The sequence below is a fragment of the Festucalex cinctus genome, chromosome 8, assembly GCF_051991245.1.
Source record: "Festucalex cinctus isolate MCC-2025b chromosome 8, RoL_Fcin_1.0, whole genome shotgun sequence".
NCBI lineage: Eukaryota > Metazoa > Chordata > Actinopteri > Syngnathiformes > Syngnathidae > Festucalex > Festucalex cinctus.
In genome coordinates, this window is record NC_135418.1 from 19,029,742 (window position 1) to 19,052,796 (window position 23,055).

General features: G+C 40.1%; 4 protein-coding genes across 4 annotated transcripts in view; 3 read left to right on the plus strand and 1 right to left on the minus strand.

Annotated features, from left to right (window-relative positions):
* The window catches only part of grm2a (glutamate receptor, metabotropic 2a), a 33,625-nt gene extending 31,465 nt beyond the window's left edge, over positions 1 to 2,160 (plus strand). The window contains exons 5-6 of the mRNA XM_077528656.1: positions 1,470 to 1,647; positions 1,742 to 2,160. Of these exons, the coding sequence (XP_077384782.1) occupies positions 1,470 to 1,647; positions 1,742 to 1,815 (252 nt within the window). The 3' untranslated portion in view covers positions 1,816 to 2,160. The remainder of the gene's footprint in view (positions 1 to 1,469; positions 1,648 to 1,741) is intronic.
* A 791-nt stretch (positions 2,161 to 2,951) lies between these two features.
* On the plus strand, positions 2,952 to 10,155 carry parp3 (poly (ADP-ribose) polymerase family, member 3). The gene is made up of 10 exons (XM_077528657.1): positions 2,952 to 3,132; positions 3,360 to 3,564; positions 3,653 to 3,778; positions 4,954 to 5,133; positions 5,270 to 5,408; positions 5,722 to 5,945; positions 6,031 to 6,270; positions 6,336 to 6,513; positions 8,668 to 8,811; positions 8,983 to 10,155. Exons 2-10 carry the CDS (start codon positions 3,376 to 3,378, stop codon positions 9,150 to 9,152), a joined length of 1,590 nt encoding a protein of 529 aa, XP_077384783.1. The 5' UTR covers positions 2,952 to 3,132; positions 3,360 to 3,375; the 3' UTR covers positions 9,153 to 10,155.
* Positions 10,156 to 10,621: 466 nt separating this feature from the next.
* Positions 10,622 to 15,101, plus strand: gpr61l (G protein-coupled receptor 61-like). The gene is made up of 2 exons (XM_077529926.1): positions 10,622 to 10,871; positions 12,568 to 15,101. Exon 2 carries the CDS (start codon positions 12,623 to 12,625, stop codon positions 13,913 to 13,915), a length of 1,293 nt encoding a protein of 430 aa, XP_077386052.1. The 5' UTR covers positions 10,622 to 10,871; positions 12,568 to 12,622; the 3' UTR covers positions 13,916 to 15,101.
* Positions 15,102 to 17,726: 2,625 nt separating this feature from the next.
* Positions 17,727 to 18,523, minus strand: LOC144024359 (histone H2A-like). The gene is made up of 2 exons (XM_077530596.1): positions 18,374 to 18,523; positions 17,727 to 18,191 (listed from the first exon to the last, which is right to left on the minus strand). The coding sequence occupies exon 2, from the start codon at positions 18,173 to 18,175 to the stop codon at positions 17,768 to 17,770; it is 408 nt and encodes a 135-aa protein (XP_077386722.1). The 5' UTR covers positions 18,176 to 18,191; positions 18,374 to 18,523; the 3' UTR covers positions 17,727 to 17,767.
* Positions 18,524 to 23,055: the final 4,532 nt, after the last annotated feature.

Below are 23,055 nucleotides of genomic sequence, written 5' to 3' on the forward strand. Positions count from 1 at the left end.
ATAATAAGTGAAGCATAGTCAGTTGTATTCAAACGTTACTAGTGTTTCCTGAGTTTAATACAAAATGTTGTCACACCCGGATGCAAATCTCCAGCGAGGGGAAAAATTTGACTGTGGTCTGTCATGAAATGTTAACATGAATTAAATACAATCCACCGAGCCATGAATAGCTCATCTGATTATCATATGAAATATTGAAGCTGTTCCCGGCGCCCCGAGGGAGAAAGGTCTCCCCTCGTATGCCAGGCCCGGTCATCTCATCTTGGCAGCAAACACAACTGATTAAACAGCCTCAGTCACAGACTGCGCCTCCATGAACACACGGACGGGCTGACGGGAAAGACACAAGTACAACCTCTGACACGTTACAGAACCTCGCGCTCAGAAATGGAGCTTCAAACAAGGCACAGTTTGTTTAACTATTTACAGTGCTACAAATAAAGGACAAATCCTCAGGTTGGTAAATCCAACAAATTATTCCTAAAAATATAAATAAAGAAGTCAAAAATCAAGGTGTGCTCATAACATTGAGAGACATTTTACATGGCAGATTTATTTTAACCTCCAGTCCAAGAAAGCTAAACTGTGAAATTCAAAGTCTATACCAGTCTCCTTGTTCATCGAAAAAGCTTTTCAATAACCACACAGTGAAAAGAGCAATACTTCCCGAAGACATGATTTATACCGCGCACAGCAGTGCTGCTCCCGTGGAATAAAATCATACTTTCAAAAGTGTGAAACTGGCATAGGCGTGCGCTACATGTTGTTCTTTATCCTCCAGCAGGAGACATCTCGAAAGCGCATTCCTTGTCCTCTCCTCTTCCTACGCAACGCTTGTGAATTATTAAAGTCACTGAGAAGTCCTTCCAATGCAGTTCAGTATGCGGACAGACTGAATTGAGAAGGGGCCATTCAGCTTTCCTATTGTACAAATCTACAATAAACATAAGCCAAATATTCCATGTAAGAGTGTCAACATGACCATAAACTAGCAAAATAGTGTTAGTCAGACTTTAGGGGTGTTAGTGTTAGGGGAAGTCAACCCCCCCACCCAATTTTTTTTTGGACAATATTATGTTCTATGCAGCACCACCAGTTTCAATATGGCATTCTGGTTAATATTGTGTTCGTGGAATATGAGTTAAACATCAAACTCCAGCCAGTTTTATCCATTTTGTCCATTTTGCCACCTGCTGTCGACTGAAGATGACATCACTGTTGCTCAGGTCTCCGATTACAATCAATAACAGTGCAGCTTCAGACAACAGGTGAGCTGTGATTGGTTGTTGCCTGAGCCACTGTGATGTAATCTTCAGTCGACAGCAAGTGGCAAAATGGCCGCCCCTGAGATGGATAAAAACGGCTGAATTTTCTGAAAAATCGTAATGTCATGTTTAGACTAGTGAGGTGTCAAGAAATGTTTCAGGTCGACTTCCTCTTTTGATGTGGATTTGATTGTTTGTTTACAGGTGCAGACCACTACAATGTGCATCTCGGTCAGTCTGAGCGGGTCGGTTGTTCTGGGCTGCCTCTTTGCTCCGAAAGTCCACATCATCCTTTTCCAGCCACAGAAGAATGTCAGCACTCTCAGGGTGGCCACCACCCGTTTCAGCGTCACCACTGGCCCGGGCTCCAGTTTCTCCCAAGGTACGTGTACGCGCACGTGTTGGCAATTTTGTTAGAGAGGACAGACGAATTGTGTTTCAACATCTTCTTCTACGTGTGCGTCTTCGTTTCGCAGCATCAGCGTCCAACGTTGTTCCAACGGTGTGTAACGGGCGAGAGGTGGTGGACTCCACGACGTCTTCCTTGTGAAGATCAGCCGAGTGCTTCTGCCAAGTGTTGTAAACACAATTATATAACAATTAGTCCTCAAACAGGTGTCTCAGATATTAAAGAGGTCCTGACTTTGTTGTCCTCAAAGTGCTGTGAGTACAATGTCCCAATTATTTTCTTCTGTTTTTCAATTCAAATAAATGACCAAGTTGAATTAATGCCAATAAAGGTTACATAGAGTATTGCCCTCGTTTTTACTGCAACAATGATAGTGAATCTGTTAAATGTATTATATACAGGATGTTTTTCATGTAGATTTTGGTGAAAAGTTTGTGCTTTATTGTAATTTATGTAAATAAAATGTGTTTTTTATTAATATGAGAATTTGCTTGTAGTCTGTTTGGATAAATTGCGCACATTAATTGTTTTGTTTTTCTTAGGAGAGCTTTTTATTGTATTACTTTATGTGTGGAACACATTACTCATATCACTTGTTTATCTTCACTCCCCCTTGCGAAAATATTTATTTTCAATTGAATTATGATAATTACAGGTGAATGCTGGAAAAAGTTTTAATATAATCGCCTGTAATAATCTGTCTAGGCCTAATACTATGATTACCAGTGCTTATGATGTGCACCTTCACTACTGCTGTGAAAACCTTAACATTTGTAGCTGACAAGATTATTTATTAGATTATTTGAAATCTCTTTTTCCAAAGCAATTAAATCGAATGGATATTTGGCTAAGTTTCAGCATAAAAATAATACTGGTTAACTTGTAAATCACCCACCGCAGGATGCTTTAGTCTAATTAGTGCACCTTCATTCCACAGCCATTTTGTCCGCACACAATATTTTAAATATGAGCCTCTACTGGTATTCTAAAACACGGCAACACGATTAAGTTCTGGGTAAAATAAAAAATAGTAACACTGCCATCTTGTGTTTAAACGTTACGGTTTTAATATGATCACGCCAGAGTGAACTATAGCTCTTTTATATATTCAAGGCCCACAATTAAAATATAGGTGTAATAGAAACAAATATTTTAGGTGAGTAATTTCATTAACTTAAAAAAAAATGTGTTTGAAAATGCAGAAGAACACTTACCGGGTTGCCCGCAAGGTGGCGGTGTCGGCCCACATGTTAGCTTTGTTGTGGTCCCATGGCGGAGCTCCGCCTCTTCCTGAAACACTGACGAGGAAAACTTCCCGAAAATCCCTAAAGTCAGACCTTCAAGACTGTGGTGTTTTTTTTGTTTTGTTTTTTTGTTTTTGTTTTTCGTGTGTGTGCGTGTGTCTTTATCTCTAACAACCCTTATTTATTTCCGTGTGACTCCATTGGAAGTTAAAAGGTGAGTTCCTGACGTCTTTATGACGACGCAGATTCGTTCATAAACATGGTTAAGTCTACACATCTTAGGGTACGATTTTAAAAAGCGACTTGCATCTCTTGTTGCACGTTACACACACTTTAATGATGTGGTTATGGCTGTACTAGCAGGGCACGTCTAAACATGCCCAGACGGACACAGACATCGCGGCTACTTTAGCAACATAGCAGCTCTGTGTGTCCATTCAGCTTCTCACCCATCATCATGCCGCCAAAGAGACGCGCTGCTGCCGCCGTTACAAGAGCGGCCAGCAAGAAGATGAAGAAAGAACCCGAGGCACCGAAGCCTAAAGATGCATTTACATCCGCCAAAGAAGCCCTTCTGGCAGCTGGGCCGCAAATCAAAGGCAAGAAGAAGGTGGACGAACACTGCTCACTGTCAAACAGTGGAGAGGTTAGCCACTCACGTCAAGGCCCAGTCGTTAGTTATATGCAGACACAAGTGAGTGACAAATAACAAATACTGTATCGTTTCCCTCCAGGTCCACGAAGACTATGACTGCATGCTCAATCAGACGAATATTGGGTTCAACAATAATAAGTTTTACGTCATTCAAATCATTAAAGCAGCCAACAAGTATTATTCATGGAACAGATGGGGCAGAGTGGTAAGTTGTATGAATGTTGACTTGCTAGATGAGGGGTGTCCAACTCGTTTTTGTCATGGACTACATTGTTGTCCCGGTCTCTCTTAAGAGAGCCGTTATGACTTCGAAACCATGTAAATGCTTAAGCACCCAATCATATAATAAAATAAACAACAAATTGAAGCATAACATACAAATAATAAGTTGATAATAATAATAGGATCATTCAAGGATACTACAATAAAGGCAAATGAAGCATTAATATGAAAGACAGTTGATCTACTACTACAGGTATAAACCTAGTAAACTTTAACATGATTACAACAAAAATAACAAATATATGGCTTTACCACTTCCTACATATCACTTAGTTTACGTCATAATCGTTCATCTTAGCATATAGACAAACAAATAAAACATGAATCTATAAAAATTGCATCCCACATGCTAACGCTACACAAAACACATGGCAAGTCTTAACTGTGTAAAAACGCAACCTTTATATAACCATTTTGCATCAGCTGCACATGTAACAATAACACAACCATGTCAAACAAACAAAATGTTTTTCACCATTCCTACATGCACCTATTAGGAAAGACATTTGATTCAAAGTCTCCTTTTGTCAGTGGATCAGAGATGTCATGTTCACAGTATGAGTACAGGATTTATATATATATATCCTCAAAGCAAGAGACTCATCTGACATCTTGTCAAGACAATCATATGTGACTCATTGGTAGCTAGCTTGTATGCCCCCAAAATGTTTGTACAGTCCCTCCAAATGCTTGTGCATGTTTTTTAATGAAATAAGTCATGTCATGTGGCTGTATATGGTCGGACAATGGACCTGGGGAGCTCAGTGTGTAACCACTTATGACAAATCAGGCCTCAGCTTCAGAAAACAGGTGAGCCATGATTGGTCATTGCCTGAGCCCTGAGTAATTGTGATGCCATTTTCAGCTAAACAGTAAGTGGCAAAATGGCCGCCCCCGGAGCTGGATAAAAACGGGTGGATTTTGCTCCTTAGTTTACATTCCACAAATGCAATATTAACGAGAATGTCGTGTTTAGACTAGCGGGGCTTCATCGAACATATTGTCAAAAACATTTTTGGGGTTCACTCCTTTTGATCTCAGTTATAATGTGATGATGTTCCCTATTTGATACCTGACTTCCTTTTCATGGAACCTCAGGGTGAGGTGGGCCAATCCAAACTGAATTCATTTTCCAACGTTGAGAGTGCCGTGAAGGACTTTGAAAAAAAGTTTAAGGACAAGACAAAGAACAACTGGAGTGATCGCATGAATTTCGTGTCTCACTCTGGGAAGTACACCTTGATCGAGGTGGATGGGGAACAGGATGCAGAAGTCAAGGTAATGTTGTTTTTTTTTATAGATGTGAGGTGAGTTGACTACTAAACGATAAGTTGATGTCACAGAGCCGTGACAATTGAAATATTGATAAACCACATTGATTATCAGCAGTCCTTTTTTTTGTTACATTTGTTAGGTGGACAGTGTTGATGGAACAGCTGTCAAGGTCACTCAAAACATCCTCCCTTGCGCCCTTGATGTAGCCACGCAGACGCTCATCAAGCTCATTTTCAGCAATGACATGTTCAAGGAGGCGATGGAATGTATGAACTTAGGTGGGTGTGACCCGGCGTCATTTGTAGCATGGACCGGTTCAGGCACTATAGTAATCTCTCAAAGTACATGTATGACTTGAGCCATTGAATGGAACGGTTTCTATGACTGAACTTTATTATGAACTTTATTATGAAGTTTGACTTTACCTCCCACCAATCTTCCAGTCTTTGTCATCCTTTTATTTTTATTGAAAGTGTCACCACTGAAAGGTTTAGTGAAAGCTGCATAGGTAGAAATCACAGAAGAAAATCGAAACTAGGAACATTTGAATTTGAAATGATCTCAATTTGTGGACTTTGTGTGTTGATCTAGATGTCAAGAAGATGCCGTTGGGTAAACTCAGTAAGCTTCAAATTGCAAAGGGCTTCGAGGTGCTGGAAGAAATTGAAGCAGCTTTGAATCAAAAGAGCAGACGTCCATGTCTTGAAGAACTTTCCTCCAAGTTCTTTACAACAATCCCACATAACTTTGGTCGCAGCAGACCACCAACCATTGACAACAACGACATTGTGGAAAAGAAGAAAGAGATGCTGATGGTAATTTGCTTTCTTCTTCTTCTTATTGTTTTTCAATATCCTTCGGCTCTTCTTCAGACGATCTCCCTCCCGAATGCTCCTGTAGGTGCTGGCAGATATTGAGCTCGCCCAGACTCTGAAATCAGAAACGGAGAAGGCGCAGAAAGAGATGATTGAGACTGTTCCTGACCCGCTTGACCAGGACTACAATTCACTCAAGTGCAAGCTCTCTCTGATGGATAAAAGCGCAGAAACATTCAAGATAATACAAACGTACCTGAAGCAAACACAGGGCTACCGCAAGCCGAAAATTGTTAACGTATGGGAAGTCAACAGACAGACTGAGGTTAGGATCTTGGCTGTATTTAAAACAAATGAATACAGATGGAATTTAATCGTTGCACATTGCAGGGGGAGAGATTTCAGGAGAACGATGCACTGGAGAACCGTCGTCTGCTGTGGCATGGCACAAACATAGCAGTGGTGGCCGCTATACTTAAGAGCGGCCTGAGGATAATGCCCCATTCAGGAGGTCGTGTTGGTCGGGGGATCTATTTTGCATCTGAAAACGCCAAGTCTGCATGCTATGGTAAGACGAAATGCTGACGAGTCACAAGGTGCGTTTTCATTACAGCTTTTCAAAAAAGCACAATTTCGAATGGTCGGTGTTTCCATTGCGTGTTTTTCACTTCGGGCGCAATTCTCGTAACTTCCCGTCTCGTAAAATCTCAAATGTTCTCGCGAGTGGCCTACCGCAACCCAGTGGTTGGGGGCAGGGGGGCTTTTATTAACTCATTTGCTCCCAAAGACGTATTTATACGTTTTTTTTAATTTTTTTTATTTTTGTTGTTGTTTTTTTATGCTAGAGCAGGATTTGAGGCTTTGATGCAGCCTCTGACCTGAAGAGGTCGCTTAAAAGCAATGGTAGTTATTACAAAATTCGGCCATCAGGTGGCAGCAGAGTATAAGAGATCAGCCAGGCCCACGTTGCAACAAGAAACTTGTGAATAATGATGAAAATTAGCTATATTCTAATGCTAATTGCTGCAAAACGGAAACAGATACAAATATACTGTTTTTTTCCTGATGAAAGAAGAGACTCTTTCTTTCTTTTGGTAGGTTCCATGTTTTTATAGCAGTAGGACACAATATTCTATGGCCCTTGCAAAAAATCAGTCCAAATCCAGTAAATGGAACGGGGTTGCTTCAGTGAAAACGGCTGGGAGTGAATGAGTTAATCATTAAGCTAATCAATTAACCGGAAGTACAGTATTTTTTATTTATTTATTTATGTATTTATTTTTTTATTCTTTCAACTGTGCTGTCCAAAGTGGCCCACGGCCCGGTACCGGTCCGTGGCCCGGTGGTTGGGGACCGCTGCCTTATAGCACTCCGCATTCCTCTGTTTGCTGTCTAAAATAGAGGTTACTCTGTCTTCTCTAATGAGGTTTCTAAAGACTTCTGTCTCTTTGTCGGGCCATGTGTGTAGCGCTGCGCAGCCGCCACGACTCCAAAAAACAAGAGAAATGCTCGTCATGTGACTTCCGACACATGTGACTGGCCAGGGTCACGTGACACTTTTGCGAAGAAGTACTTCTATTTCGACACGTCTCGAAAACCACCTGATGAGTGCGCAAAAACCTTTTTGCGATACATTGCGATGAACACGCAAATTTGCCTCTTTTTAATGTCTCAAATTTGGCACATTATAAAGTGGAAAATTTGCGAGAAAAAACTCACACGACAAACGTATCGCATTCGGATGTTTGTGGCAATACTTTCTGGTCGGGTTTTCAAATTAGGAGGGTAGTAAATTGCTTTAGCAGAGATTGGGTACCGCCAGCGACCAAGACGCTTTGTTTTGTGAAAGTCAACACCCTGAGGAGCAAGCATTTAAGTTAATTAGTTAAAATGTATATTTACTTTACACATTCATATATTTTGTTGTGTTTTTTTTTTTGTACAAGTAGCTAAGTTGATGTGTGGAATCTGCTGTTCTCTGTCATTCAACTTAAACAAAGTATGCTAGCTTCTTATTGGTTTGTGTTAGTCAGCTGATAGGGGATCAGGAAGTGTTGTCCCTCTCGCTGCCATGTATGATGAGTTTAAATTAACTCAACATAACTTTATTTATAAAAGACTTTAAGAACAGGCATTGCTGTATACAAAGTGCTGTACATAAACATAAATATTGGTTGTGCAGTAAAGAACAAGGAAACAAAACAAGAGCAAAGCAAACATTTTTAAATGCGTATACAAGTAGGTTTTTTTTGTTTGTTTTGTTTTTCTATTATTTTGTGAAAGGTCGTTCCAAAGGGAGGGCCTCGAGCCTCCGCTTAGCCCTCGGTACCTCCAATTGAGTCTGGCCTGCTGACTTGAGGCACCGGGCAAGTGTGTAGGGGTGCAAGAACTCAGCGAGATAAGGTGGGGCAAGACCATTTAGAGATTTGAAAACAAATAGAAGAATCTTAAAGTGGACTCTAAAATTTCACGGGCAGCCAGTGAAGAGAGGCCAGGATTGGGGTTATGTGTTCCCTCTTATGGGCACCAGTAAATTAAGAAGAAATCCGTCTCCAATCTTTTTATTTTATGAAGAGTGTTTTTCCTCACAAATTTGCCACTTAAGTTTTCTTTTTTTTCGCGCAAATGTGCAAGTTTTTTTCTTAGCGCTAATACGCCTTCGTACATCGCAAATCGTTGAAACAATGCCAAAAAAAAAAATGATTTTCATTCTTGTTTTTAGTGCGCACGTCTAAAAATACTGGCGTGATGTTTTTGAGTGAAGTGGCCCTTGGGAGAGAACATACCATCACCAGAGACAACTGTTCCTTGAAAAAGGCTCCTGCTGGATTTGATTCCGTAGTTGCACGTGGTCAAGTGGAACCAGGTACTTAAGTAACAGCACAAGTTTGATCACTTGTATATAGTGGCGGCTTCTAATATTTAGTAGTCGACGTTAAAGTGATGAATGTCGATGCTTTTGAGAGACTTTGCAAAAGGTACTCTGCATAAAATGACTGTTTCCTATCCTGTCAATTCCATATTGTTGTGTTTTCAGATCCCTCTAAAGACGTCTTCGTCACCCTGGAGGGCAAGGAGGTGGCCGTCCCGCAGGGCAAGCCTATAAAGCAGGATGAGTACTCTGAGAGCTGCTTCAGCCAGAGTGAATATCTCATCTACAAAGAGAGTCAATGTCGCCTGCGCTACCTGCTTGAGCTGAATATGTAACACCAGGTAAAGGCATCTCCTTAAAAGGGAGAAGACGTGCACCTTAATGCCTTTATTGTCTGTATTCATTCAGTAATTCTATAAATACTGAGTATAAAGGATTGCACTTTGATTGACATGCACTCATTTAACTAACGTCAATATATTATACGCTTTCTTTGGATCTCTGTAAATGAATTTTGCAGGTGTACCTAATGTTATGGCCGGTGACAATGTAATCTTGGTAGATGCCTTAAATCATCTCGTGATATCTGCTTATGCTTTCTAATGCTTCACTTTGTGTGCAGTCTGGTTGTGAAACCTTTATCGAAATGCACGTCTTTGCAATCTTGAAAATGCTCTAAATGAGACTAGAGCAGATGTTATTTTAATTATGTAAATTAAGGTTTACGGGAAGACAAGGTATAAAGTGCAATTTTAGTCATCATCTGTCGATAATGTTGAGCTGCTAAGAAATACCAAGGAAGTGCTTCTCTTATGCAAAGCAATATGTACCAAGTCGGAAATAATTTTGGTTAGATTCCTTGCTTTTTAAATAGTGCAACACCCCAAAAGTGGATAATTTGGAGTTCCGTTTTTTTGTACAATACAATTAATTGTGTCTCAATTGCATACACAAATGTGTTTTTAGCAAGCAGATGCTAACGTAAAAAGCATGTAGCTGGAAGTATGACTAATGGCTTGACATTTTTATGCTCCATTTTGTTGTCAGGCGTTTTCAGAGTAGTTTTACATAAATTGTCTTATTTGATGGTGATTCACTACTTTCTTTGATGGTGAAGAATGTTACTTTGCTAATTAAAGCATTTTATTCATGTTTTATAATAGCGACAGTTCGAGCCTGGACATAATGAATTCACTTATATAATTTCTGATGGGAAATATTGTTTTTAACCCTAACCAGTGTCACGGAACAAATTGTGTTTGACTGTGGATGTTGACCAACAAGGCTGTGATGTGATTTGCACTATATGATAGAACCAATAAATGGATATCCCTCTAACTGCTTGTTGTGTTTAGTTTACATTCCTACCTCATTACTGTGCACTCCTGAATATTAAATGTACTTATATATTTAAAATTCCACCATATTTCCTTACAGCCAATTTGGATATTGCTGGTATTGGGTATAAAATGTCCAAAATCATCACTTCAGGAAACAAAAGCAAAAAAATTAACTTGTATTAGTCAATAATGTGTAAATAAATGAATTTTGGCTGACCAGTATCAATTTATTAAAAAAAAAAAAAAAAATGCTAACTTATAAAAATTGTACATAGTATGTTTAGGTGTGATGCCAGCGATGTGCATGCATATCAAATGTTAATGAAGAAGTTGTGGAATCTTGCCTTAATTTGGTGGGAAGTAGGACCCAGGGAAGACTGGACATGACCGGGGACAGTGGAGTGTGTGTCAGTTTGAGAGTAGAAGAGAAAAAACAGGACACACACACAATACAATTTGTGACAGTCTGTGCCATACACGGCACCAGGCATGAATGGCAACCCTGCTGGCGAAAAGAAGATGGACGATTCTTCCGTTTTCAAATGAAACAGAAGAATGTGACAAAGTGACATTCATAATAGAGTCAGAGATCAGCTGCTGTTTAATTGGAAACACACATCTATGAAGGTTTGGACCACCACAGGCGGTTTGGGAGAAATCAACCTGCTCCATCTTGATTTGACCTTAGCTACGAGAGCACACAGAAGATCATGGGTGCGTACTTTTGAAATTATATTAAAATGCTTCGTTTTTAACCTTAAAATTATATACATATACTACTATTTAGAATCAGACTCAAACTTTATACAGCCATGATGTATTTTTAAATGTCTCGCTTTAAGAAGAAACCTGTAGAAGAACTTGATAATGATTTACTTTTGTAACCAGAATGCATCCATCCATTTTCTTACACTTATCTGTGGTCAGGTCATGGGGGCAGCAGCTTTAGCAAATTAGCAGGGACTTCCAGACTTCCCTCTCCCTAGCCACTTCGTCCAACTCCTCCGGGGGAATCCCAAGGTGTTCTCGGGCAGGCTGGAGACCCTCCGGCATGTTTTGGGCCACCTGTGTGGCCTCCCAGTGGGACGTGCTTGGAACACGGAGATGTCCAGAAGGCATCCTTATCGGATGCCCGAGCCACCTCATTTGGCTTGGCTCATTTGGAACTATTGATCCACCCATATTCTTAACTTGCTCCTCACAAGGGTCGCGCTATTATGGAACTATTCTCAGTCAAATGTTGAGCAGTTGGATGGATATAAGGATGTACTACTGCGAAATGCAAGCATAATTGGATGTTGATGTGAATTGATGTAATTATCCAGAGAAATTTCCACATTTTTGTTATCACTTCTTGGTACCAGTGAAAAACTACGGTGGTTGGTCCACACTTTGTGACATATTGCCACCTGCAGGACTGGAGTGGAAGGATAATTTCATAAATGCATGAAATCTTAAAGGGGAAGTCAACCTTAAAGGGATACTTGACTCATTGAGACATTTTCAGCAATAAAAAGTTAATATTGTGTCTATAATTAATGTGGTAACTCAATTATTTTTCATGTACAATTAATGTCTTTAAAAAGTCATTTTTCTACTTGCTGTCGACTGATGATGACATCACCTGTGCTGAGGAAGTCGGTAACGACAAATGGCTCTGTTTACTGACCAAACCCAGAAAATAGGTGAGCCATGATTGGTCGTTACCTACTTCCTCAGCACAGGTGATGTCATCATCAGTTGACAGCAAGTAGAAAAAAATACTTTTTAAAGGTATTAATTGTACATGAAAAATAATGAAGTTATCAAATACATTCTGGACAAAATATGAACTTTTCACTGCTGAAAATTGTTCAATGACTCAAGTATCCTTTTAAACATTTCTTGACAGTAATGTTCTATGTGACCTCACTAAACATTACATTCTGATTAATATTACATTTGTGGAATATGAGAGAAGCAACAAAATCCAGCTGTATTGATCCATCTCAGGGAGCGGCCATTTTGCCAGTTGCTGTCGACTGAAGATGACATCACAGTTGCTCAGGGCTCAGGCAACGACCAATCACAGTTCACCTGTTTTCTGAAGCTGAGCTCTGGTTGGTTGTTGAGATCTGCGCAAGATGATGTCATCCTCAGTTGACAGCAGGTGGCAAAATGGCCGCCCCCTGAGATGGATAAAAACTGCTGGATTTTGCTGTTTATCTCATATTCCACAAATGTAATATTAATCAGAATGTCATGTTTATAGACTAGTGAGGTCACGAAGAACCTCTTATCATCCAAAAAATGTTTTGGGTTGAATTTTTATTGACTATTGTAAGTTAACGATAGAATGTGGATGGATGAATTTCTTAAGAGCTCATGTATAGCCAATGAAGTCTGCTGATTGTCTCTCTCTTGATCTCAGGACATCCATCCACAAAGACATCCCCGATCCAAACAGATCAAGTCATGGAAGAATAATGGCCGAAAAGTTTTATCCCATGATTTCGTCGGTGTCAGATCAACCGCAGCCGAACCTTACAACCGTCCCATGGACGCCACATCCGACAGTTCCTTCAGATGTGGGCGTGGTCACAAGCTCCCAGTCGCAGCTCAAAGACCTTTTCGGCTTGTTCTGCATGGTGACGCTGAACCTTATCGCTTTGTTGGCCAACATTGGCGTGATGGTAGCGATCGCTCGAGCCCCACACCTGAAGAGGTTCGCATTGGTTTGCCACCTTTGCGCCGTGGACCTGCTGTGCGCCGTCCTCCTCATGCCGCTGGGGATCATATCCAGCTCGGCCTTTTTCGGCACCGTGGTGTTCACGGTTCTCGAGTGTCAGGTGTACCTCTTCCTCAACGTGTTTCTCATCTGTTTATCCATTTTCACCATCACGGCCATCAGCGTGGAGCGCTACTTCTACATCGTGCACCCCATGCTCTACGAAGTCAAGATGACCATCAATTTAGCCGTCGGCGTCATGCTTCTTATCTGGGTCAAATCGGTTCTCTTGGCTTTGTTTACGCTCTTTGGGTGGCCAGCATATGGAAACCAAAGCTCGATCGCCGCAGCTCATTGCTCTCTCCATGCCAGCCACAGTCGCCTAAGAGGGGTTTTTGCCGTGCTCTACAGTGTTCTCTGTTTCCTGGTTCCTTCGGTGGTCATCTTTGCCGTTTACTGCGCCGTGTACAAGGTCGCCCGTTTGGCCGCCTTGCAACAAGTCCCCGCCGTCTCGACGTGGGCCAACGAGAACCCGGATAAAAATCGGTCCGACTCTATCAGCAGCCAGACCACCATGATCCACACCAACCGCTCTCTGCCCCAGAGACTTTCCCCGGAGAGGGCGTTCAGCGGGGGAAAGGCAGCCCTCACTTTGGTATTCATTGTGGGTCAGTTCTTGATTTGCTGGCTGCCTTACTTCATCTTCCACCTGCAAATGTCTCTGACAGGCTCCATGCACAGCCCGGGAGACTTGGAAGAGGCGGTCAACTGGCTCGCCTTCTCCTCATTCGCCGTGAACCCGTTCTTCTACGGTCTGCTCAACCGGCAGATCAGAGAGGAGCTGGTCAAGTTTCGCCGCTGCTGCCTAACGCAGCCTGTGGATTTTGGCGTTTCCAGCCACGAGGGCTCGCTGCAGGAGAACTTCCTCCAGTTCGTCCAGAGGACCACCAGCACATCTGAAACCCGCTCCGGCTGTGTCAACACCAGTCCTAGAAACACTTTGGACCATAGGGTTAAGATCCCTGGACAAATACCGGAAGATCATACTTAGACTAGGTTTGACTGACATTCTTATGCCACATGGAACATTTTTTTAAGTTTGCCATTTGTCGTTACAGTACTACATTGCAGGTGGTCTTTCACTTTTGGCCAGGGTGCTTTGTCTATAACAGGGGTCTGCAAACAGCGGCTCTGGAGACATGTGGCTCTTTTTTTTCCCTCTCCTGTGGCTCACTGTGGGCATCTCTAAAAAAAAAAACATTTTTTAAAATTTAGATTTCAATTTTAGATAAAATACTCTTTAAATTAACACATTTACTGACAGCCCAGCAAAAATACATCAGTTGACGACTTTTTCCGTCAATGGCAGTAAATGAGTTAATTCATGATTTATATTAAGAATGAATAAATATATTAAACATAAATGTCAGTCTGCATTTTTAAGAGAGACGGAAGGGAGATGAAAAAGTTTTTAAAATTACTTAAAAATGTCCAAAAAGGAAGAGGAAAAGCAGAAAATTGCCACAAAATGTACATGAAATTGTCCAGTAAAAAAAACAAACTAATTTTTAAAAAAATGGTTGAAAATAATATTTTTAAAAAGTAGCTGTAAAATGTCTACAAAAAAAAATACAGAAATCCTAAAAATTAAAATGTCCACAGCATCGGCAAAAAAAAAAAAAAAAAAAAAAAAATTGATTTAAATTTTTTTTCAAAAAAGTAACTATAAAATGCCCCAAAACAAGAAAGAATCCCCCAAATTACCATAAAATGTCCACAAAATTTTTCACAAAAAAGTCAGACAATTGATAGTATAAAAGGCAGGAAAAAAGTAAAAAAAAAAAAAAAGCCATAAAATGTCCAAACAACGCTGAAGAGGCAGAAAATTACCATATGTTCATAAAATTTTCAAAAATGTAAGTAATTTGACAGAAAGCCAGAAAAGTCTAAAAATGTATTTAAAAAAAAATGAAACTTGAAAAAAATACAATCCAAAAACGGAAGATTAAAGGGAGAAGAAAATGAATCTCAAAAAAAAGTATTGGATGCTACATATTTTTCCTCTTGTCGTGCATCTCAAATTAACACTGTTTTGGGCCCTCAGTCTGTACATTAGACTAACACTAAAACACTGTTTCCTTCATCACAATCTTCAAATGTTTTGTGGCTCCAGACAGATTTTTGGTTATTTATTTGGCCTAAAATGGCTCTTTTGACAGTAAAGGTTGCCGAACAAAGCCTCCTGTTGTTCTTTGTGATACGACCCAATTATTGACAGTGATGTTCTCAATCGAAAATAAGATGTTTAGTGTCATTTTTTTCATGTTCATCTCATTGAAGATTTATTAATTGAGCTTTGGATGTTAATTTTGCCTGCTAATGATGTAACGTGATAATCTGTAACATATCCCACATATCAATAAATGATTCCCATCGCGCAGCACAAACACAGCAGGCTCTGCAATGTGAGGATCTCTCATGAATCTGAAGGACAATAACCGAGTTCCTGTGTGCAACAGATATGCTGATAGACGATGAATGTCATCTACTCCGGTCGTCATGGCAATTGAGTGAGCCAGTGACTCACATAGTAACAAGTACCTTTCAGTTGGACGTACGCTTTAGATCCTGGTTGGAGTCTACTTATTCTGGGTTTGCATGTGTGACTGGGTGGACCTTACATGCGCTGATAGTCTTCATCAACATGTGAATAAGTATTGGCAGGAAAGTGTCAGGTTCATTATATAATATCAAATGTGTACAGTGAGAGAGCGTTAGTGAGTATGTAATGGAAATCATTACAGCGCATTGATAATGCTCTTCGAGTGCCAACAAAGTGCTATTTTATGGCCGCCACTGTTTGTATTAGTCTTTCATAAAAGGAAGACAGATTGTTGTTTTCACAGCATGTCAAATACCTGATCCTTTGTAACCAAGATATACACATATTTTATATAACCACCCCCTACGCCCCATTTCTTGTATTGCATTAGGAGATCCAACAGAATACAAACATAGCTAACGGATGACCTCGCAGAATCCCGTCTTTAATACTGCCCCCCAAACCGAAACCCTAAATCTAACCCAACTCCCCAATCCTTTGGCCAAACCTGCACCAAAACTGCCGACTTGAATCCTGACCCGATTCTCATTCTAAAGACAACACTACATCAAAAATACTCAATCGACCAATCTTAAACCCAACCCCAATGCTAATTGCTAACAACTGTAAATCTAACTCTAGCTCCAACCAAAGCGTCCTCTCAAGCGAAACTTCACACCAAATCCCAACCTAAAACTACTTAATTAAACTCCAAACCTTAATTGCCCCATTGGGATAATTAGCACGTCCGCCTCCCAGTACTGAGGACTCGGGTTCGAGTCCAGGCTCCGGCCTTCCTGGGTGGAGTTTGCATGTTCTCCCGTGCCTGCGTGGGTCTTCTCCGGGTACTCCGGTCTCCTCCCACATTCCAAAGACATGCATGGCAGGTTAATTGGGCGCTCCGAATTGTCCATAGGTGTGCTTGTGAGCGTGGATGGTTGTTTGTCTCTGTGTGCCATGTGACTGGCTGGCGACCAGTCCAGGGTGTCCCCTGCCTACTGCCCAAAGCCAGCTAAGATAGGCTCCAGCACCCCCCGCCACCCTTGTGAGGAATAACCGGTCAAGAAAATGGATGGATGGATAATAATAATGTGGTGTTACCTCATTTGTTTGCTGTCTCACAGATGCATTGCAGTCATTTTTCCAATGGTGTCCCATTGGCTGTTTATCAGCATAGAATCCAATATTGGTACTAAAAATGTAATGCAATCAGAGGCCAGGCAAAGATCTTGAGTTAGAAAAATTTGTAGAGGTCGTATGTCTTGCTCAAACTTAGTCAAATAAACTTAACCTCAATTTAAAAAAAAATGAAGCAACAGAAACATGAGTAAACAAACTATCAGAACCAGGAAGTCCTTTTTGTGTTTTAGAAAGGCAACATAATGAAGGTTGTTTGACTGAAAGGAAACAACTTTACAGCATATTCAGTTTTTATTTTGGAAAGACATGACTCACAAGAAAAAAAAAAAAACTGTTAGCGGGACGGAAGAGATCTATCATGTTATTCTAAAATTAAATGTTCACGCCATACAAAACAGCAGCAAATTCCTTTATGCATTCTGTCACAGTATCACATAATTCAATATTTGTACTGGTACATGTTTGGAGTGCCAACTCACTTTAAAACTTAATACTATATTCAGGTCTCAATGAAGTTACTTTGACCTTAATGCATTACTTAATAAAATAGACAAAATTCAAATGCCATTGAAAAATATTAATTTCCCAAATTGACATTGAAAACTATGCCCACCATGAAAACTATCCTTGTCATGCCCTCTAATATTTATGCTAAATGTATTTTATTAAAAAAAAAAAAAAAAAAAAAAAAATCACTAGAAGCTAGTGCTAGTTTCAAAATATACAGGTGGGGGCATAATTTTTCAGTTCAAACCTTTAAGCTCAAGTGGAAAACGCCTCACTGGTGGAGTAGTTGCACCTTGTCCACTAGAGGTCAGTAGCCTACAAGATTTGGAAACGTCTATGAACACGAGACATGTACATAAAACCACGAAAACCAAAACGAAATCAACAGCCATTATGTAGCTAATTAAAGCCTTTTTAATTCAAGACATAACTGCTAAACAGTCAGCCACCGCGCCCCCTGTGTGTGGTTTCGCTCCCTCTCAGGGGCAACTGGTAAACTTTTCCCCACCAAATACAAGTATTGGAACTGTAACAGCAGTAAGACTACAATATGAAGCCATCTTTGATTACTACATTAGCAAAAAGCAACCCGTTGACAAACTCGGCGTTCAAATCATTACAAAAGCATTTTATTACACTTTATACAAATGTCAGTTAAAAGTCTTGCGACTGAACATCTTCAGCACGGGATTCCGGCAAAGTCCTTTTGGGAAGGAGCGTCGTGTGGATATTTGGGATCACGCCACCTTCCGCGAAGGTGACGCCGGCCAGCAGCTGACTGAGCTCCTCGTCATTCTTGACCGCCAGCAAAATATGGCGCGGGGAAATGCGTCGTTTCTTGTTGGCCTGGCAGGCGTTCGCCGCCAACTCCAGGATCTCGGCGCTGAGGTACTCCAAGACGCCAGCGAGGTAGACCGCTGCGCCGTTGCCCAAACGTTTGGCGTAGTTGCCCTTTTTCAGAAACCTGTGAATGCGGCTAACTGGAAAGATGACGCCGGCTCGCTCGGATCTGGAAACGGTCGATATGGACTTGGGGACTGCTTTCTTGCCACGGCCAGACATCTTCAGAAGTTTGTTTCTGTCCAAAGTGCAAAGGTGGCAAGATTTCACAAGGCATAGAAAATGACACAGGGCCACAAGCTTGAAACATATAATGGAAATTGTTTGGAACTATTTAACCCACAACAATATACACAGTCACAAAACACAGCCCACACATTTACCACTAAAATCATTCACCGGTATTTCACGACTACTTACCGTGTCAAGAAGTTAAAATGAATGAATGACTAAATAAATAAATAAATACATAAAAACGAGACCGAAGTTACGGGCTTCAGCAAGCCGCTTTTATTCCACAACAACAGGTGTAAATTGATCACACCTGGCTCTCATTCATTGTCAAATGATAATCAATTAAGAGAACAGCCGCAGAAACAATTAGCATTTCTTCCGCAAGTCATGCATTTCGTTAGATGAAAATTGAAACGTATGACTCAAGGCACCTTATGGATATTTGGGCTGTATTGTAGCTGACAGATTATTTTTATTTTTTATTTTTCGTTAAGCCTGGTACACATATAAGGATTTTCAAATCTTAAAATGATGTTTTATCTTTGTCAGATGCCACACATAAAGATAAAACAAACTCGTTGTGAAAATGGCAGAAAGTTGGTTTCACCTTCAAGAATTTACCTTTTGTGTATATATATATATATATATATATATATATATATATATATATATATATATATATATATATATATATATATATATATATATATATATATTTTACCCAGGATAAGAAAAGCGTTAACCAAATAGTCATCAATAACATTCAAACTTTCAAAACAAAATTTTGTGCTTCTGGTCACTATACGCGCACTTCCGTCTTTTTCAGTTGGCGGACTCTTGATTGGCTACATTCCGTTTGACGTCACAGTTGGTGGCGCAGGCGCACCTCGGCCATGCTGTGCATGTAGTTCAATGTGTGCACACTGCTGACCTCAAGTGGGCTAAATTATGCACGCATGAAACGTCACCGGCTGGCAACTCAACTGGTGTAAATCTCAGATACAGCAGTTTGTTAAATTTATGTTGTGTTTTAATATTGTATGTGATTCATACATATTACGAAAAAGGGATTCAACTATAAAGAGAATGTGTATGAAATATCCCGGCCTCGTTATCTTTACAGTAGCTATTGTGTTTGTAGTGATTTCCCAAGCGTGTCTGTTTGACTTCCTTTTGTTGTCAAATGAATACCTTTCTTCCAGTGTCAATCAAAACTGACTGAGCTTTATTATCTTTATGAAGGTCATTTTTAACAGTTTGTGTACTTGATTTCATTGAATTGTGCAAAAAGGAGGCATTTCAAGAGGCAAACAAAACGAGTTGTCACACAGACTTTGTGTTTGTTTACGCATCTCATCAAGGAGGATGATCATTACTGTTGGTCAAATATACTGACTATTGTCATCAAATATTTGTCACAGCATAGCTACTGATATCCTATGTGAGAGCTTTGATGGTCCAAATGTCATAAAATGTTTTTCAGAGGCTAATTAGAGAATAGTTTTAAACCAAACTATCCGTTGTGTGCTATAACAAGTCTAATGTGCTCGATAATAATGAGCTAATGACGACAGCATCTTGTTGGGGGAAAGGCATGTTACTGTTGCCATGGTGAGGGCGCGACGGATGACACCACGCCAGAGCTGGGCCGACCCAAATGTGGCGCCCTTGGTGGGAGGTGAGATTTCATTTCATTTCATTCTCACCCGATATAGATTTTTTCTGACATATATAGATTATATACAACTTTATTCTTATTACAATGACATGTTGATTAGAGTAAAAAACAAAGCACATTTTTGTTGTTGTTGTTGTTGTTGTTTTTTAATAATGTATTTTTAGTTAGCATTTTTTTTAACGTTCTCTCGTTAAGTTTTTTTTTCACAAAATAATTTTTTTTAAGTTACAGCTAATACATTACCCATACCCAAAAATTAGTATAGTTCAATTTAATAAAAAAAAAATAATAATTAGTAAAATCTACTCATTAAAGCATATAAAATTATATGAACTTCAAAAAGTTAAAGACATACTTTACTTATTTAGCCATTTTTGGCAGTCAAACATTAATATTTTGCCTATAATGAATTTGATACTTTCATTATTTTTCACGTACAATTAGTACCTTTAAAAACACATTTTGCAACTTGCTGTCGACTGAAAATGACATCACAAGGGCTCAAGTAACCAATCACAGCTCACCTGTTTTCTTTTGGCATGTGACATTCACAAGCTGAGCTGTGATTGGTTACCTGAGCCCTTGTGACGTCGTTTTCAGTCGACAGACGACAGCAAGTTGCAAAATGTGTTTTTAAAGGTACTAAATTGTACATGAAAAATAATGAAAATATCAAATTTATATAATTTATTACATTTGACTGCCAAAAATGGCTACATAAGTAAAGTATCCATTTAATCTATTGGATAATTTTTTTTCCTAAAATTTTTTTATATAACCCGATTACATGACACAATACGTACTAAAAACAAAGGAACAAGTAGGCTACATAACATAGTATGAGGGAGTCGAAATATATCTGTTATAATGTGGCAGTAAACTTGAAGCACCAATAAAAAGCTTGAAGCCTTTTTTTCCCTCCCTCAAATTAACTGAAAACAAAAAACAACAGCTTGTATCTCGAAAAACTCTCAAATTTCACCAGTGTACTCCCAGTGCCTAATCAGTGATCCAGCTCTGCTCCCACTTCCCTCACGCTTTATTTTATTTATGCCTAGCTTGCTATACGCAAGTGAAAGATGGAAATAAACACGTCATTTGGGTCGCAGCTGCTCAGGCGAAGGCAAAAAGTCTTTGAAGTTGTCGTGACTCACGTCGGCGTACGTGATGCAAATGACATCCGGTTGGGTGCAAAGCATCAAACCAAACAATTTGAAGGGTCTGCATTATTTGACAACTAAACACATCATACGTTACTGACCGCTCCCCGCCGCATCCCACAGTAAAAGCCGTCTAAATTTAGTGGCGTGTTGGCTGCGTGACGTGTGTTTGGCTCGGGTGGCCTCACTTACACTCTCAGCGGACGGAGGCCGGCCCACCTTCACTCTCTGTTGATCTATTTGCGTCCGTCTCCCTCCTCGCTGGCCTGCCTTGCCACAGCAGGAATGCTGGCCCGTCGAATGGGGTCGGATCCGTGCACTCTGATCCCATTCCTCCACTTCTCTTTCCTCGGCCCATTGATGCCACCTGGGAACCGGAGAGGCAAATGTTAATGCATACCCCGATGCCATCTGCTTGGAACATGATATCCAATAATCAACAATCTTTTAGCTGGCTTCTTCTCTAAGTTCCCATGGGGACTGCATGTCTTCTTTCCTGCTCTTTTTTCGGGAACATAACTGTCTATGAGTTTTTTTTTTTTTCTTTTTTAAATACAATATTCTATTATAGAACACACTGACTGATAGCAGCAACTGCATAATTTACGAGGACTAAAATGGCCGTTCTGACTACATGCACCACATTGATGGGGCTTACAATATGTCTGCCATCAGTGTGAAAGACTTGAGTCGCACATTGTATGTCTAAAAGAGTGCTTTGCGAAATTATGAGCCTCCTTGACCTTTTTGACCTTTTCATTTACATACAGACTTAAAGATATAGAATTTTATTTTTTTGTGTGGAAAATTAAAAGAGTGGGACACAAGTGTGAAGTGGAATGAAATGTATACAATATCCGGGCTGCGGCCTTCCTGGGTGGAGTTTGCATGTTCTCCCCGTGCCCGCGTGGGTCTTCTCCGGGTACTCCGGTCTCCTCCCACATTGCGAAGACATGCATGGCAGGTTAATTGGGCGCTCCGAATTGTCCCTAAGTGTGCGTGTGAGTGTGGATGGTTGTTCGTCTCTGTGTGCCCTGTGATTGGCTGGCAACCAGTCTTTGCACACTCACAGAAATATTTCAAGCCTATAACTTAAGATTTATGTAATTTTTCTACAGAACAAATTTCCACTTGCTTTTTTTTTTAAAGACATATTTTTTAAGATAATTACTTTTTATATATATATTCTAGTATATATAAAATACAAACAATATACTTTTTGCATTTAAATACTCTTATTATTTTTAATTTAACATAATTATACTTTATTAATACTAAATACATAAACCTAAGGATTATGCATTTCAAATAGACTTTATACGACTAATAAATATGTATCATATAAGGTTTATTTGGTAGGTTTGTGTAAAAATTATCTTCAAAAAAGTAAATGGTAATCTGTCATGTAAATAAATTACATCAATCTTGAGTTAGCCTTGAAATATTTGCGTGAGTGCAAACAATTTTGTTTGTTCTAATCTAATGTTGAAGATCATTTGGTCACGCACATGTACCAATTGCTGCGATTGGCTGGCAACCAGTTCAGGTTGTACCCCGCCTGCTGCCCATAGCCAGCTGGGATAGGCTCCAGCGCCCCCCGCGACCCTTGTGAGGAGCAAGCGGCTCAGAAAATGGATGGATGTACCAATTGAAGTGAATTCTGAGTGTACCTCTTGCTAATTTGAGAAACCTCCTGATCCGCTCCACAAATCCGATTTAATGATCTGTTTAATACTCTGAAACATCTTTAACGGTGTCAGAAACTGACACTGTAAGTAGTTTTTACTCGTCTACTTTGAAATATACTCAACCCCCCCAGCTAATGTAATTAAGCCACAAAACACGACATTCCACATGCAGGAGTGTGTGTTTGTGTGTCAGTGTAGTGGAAATTGCAAACCCTGCCCAGTCGGCCTCCCGCAAGACCATGTGAAATGTGACACAAGCGCGGGCTCTCCTTTAAGGCATAGCTTCACTGTCTGCGCATGGTAGCATCGTGCGTGTGCGTGCGCGCGCGTGTAGGGTGCAAG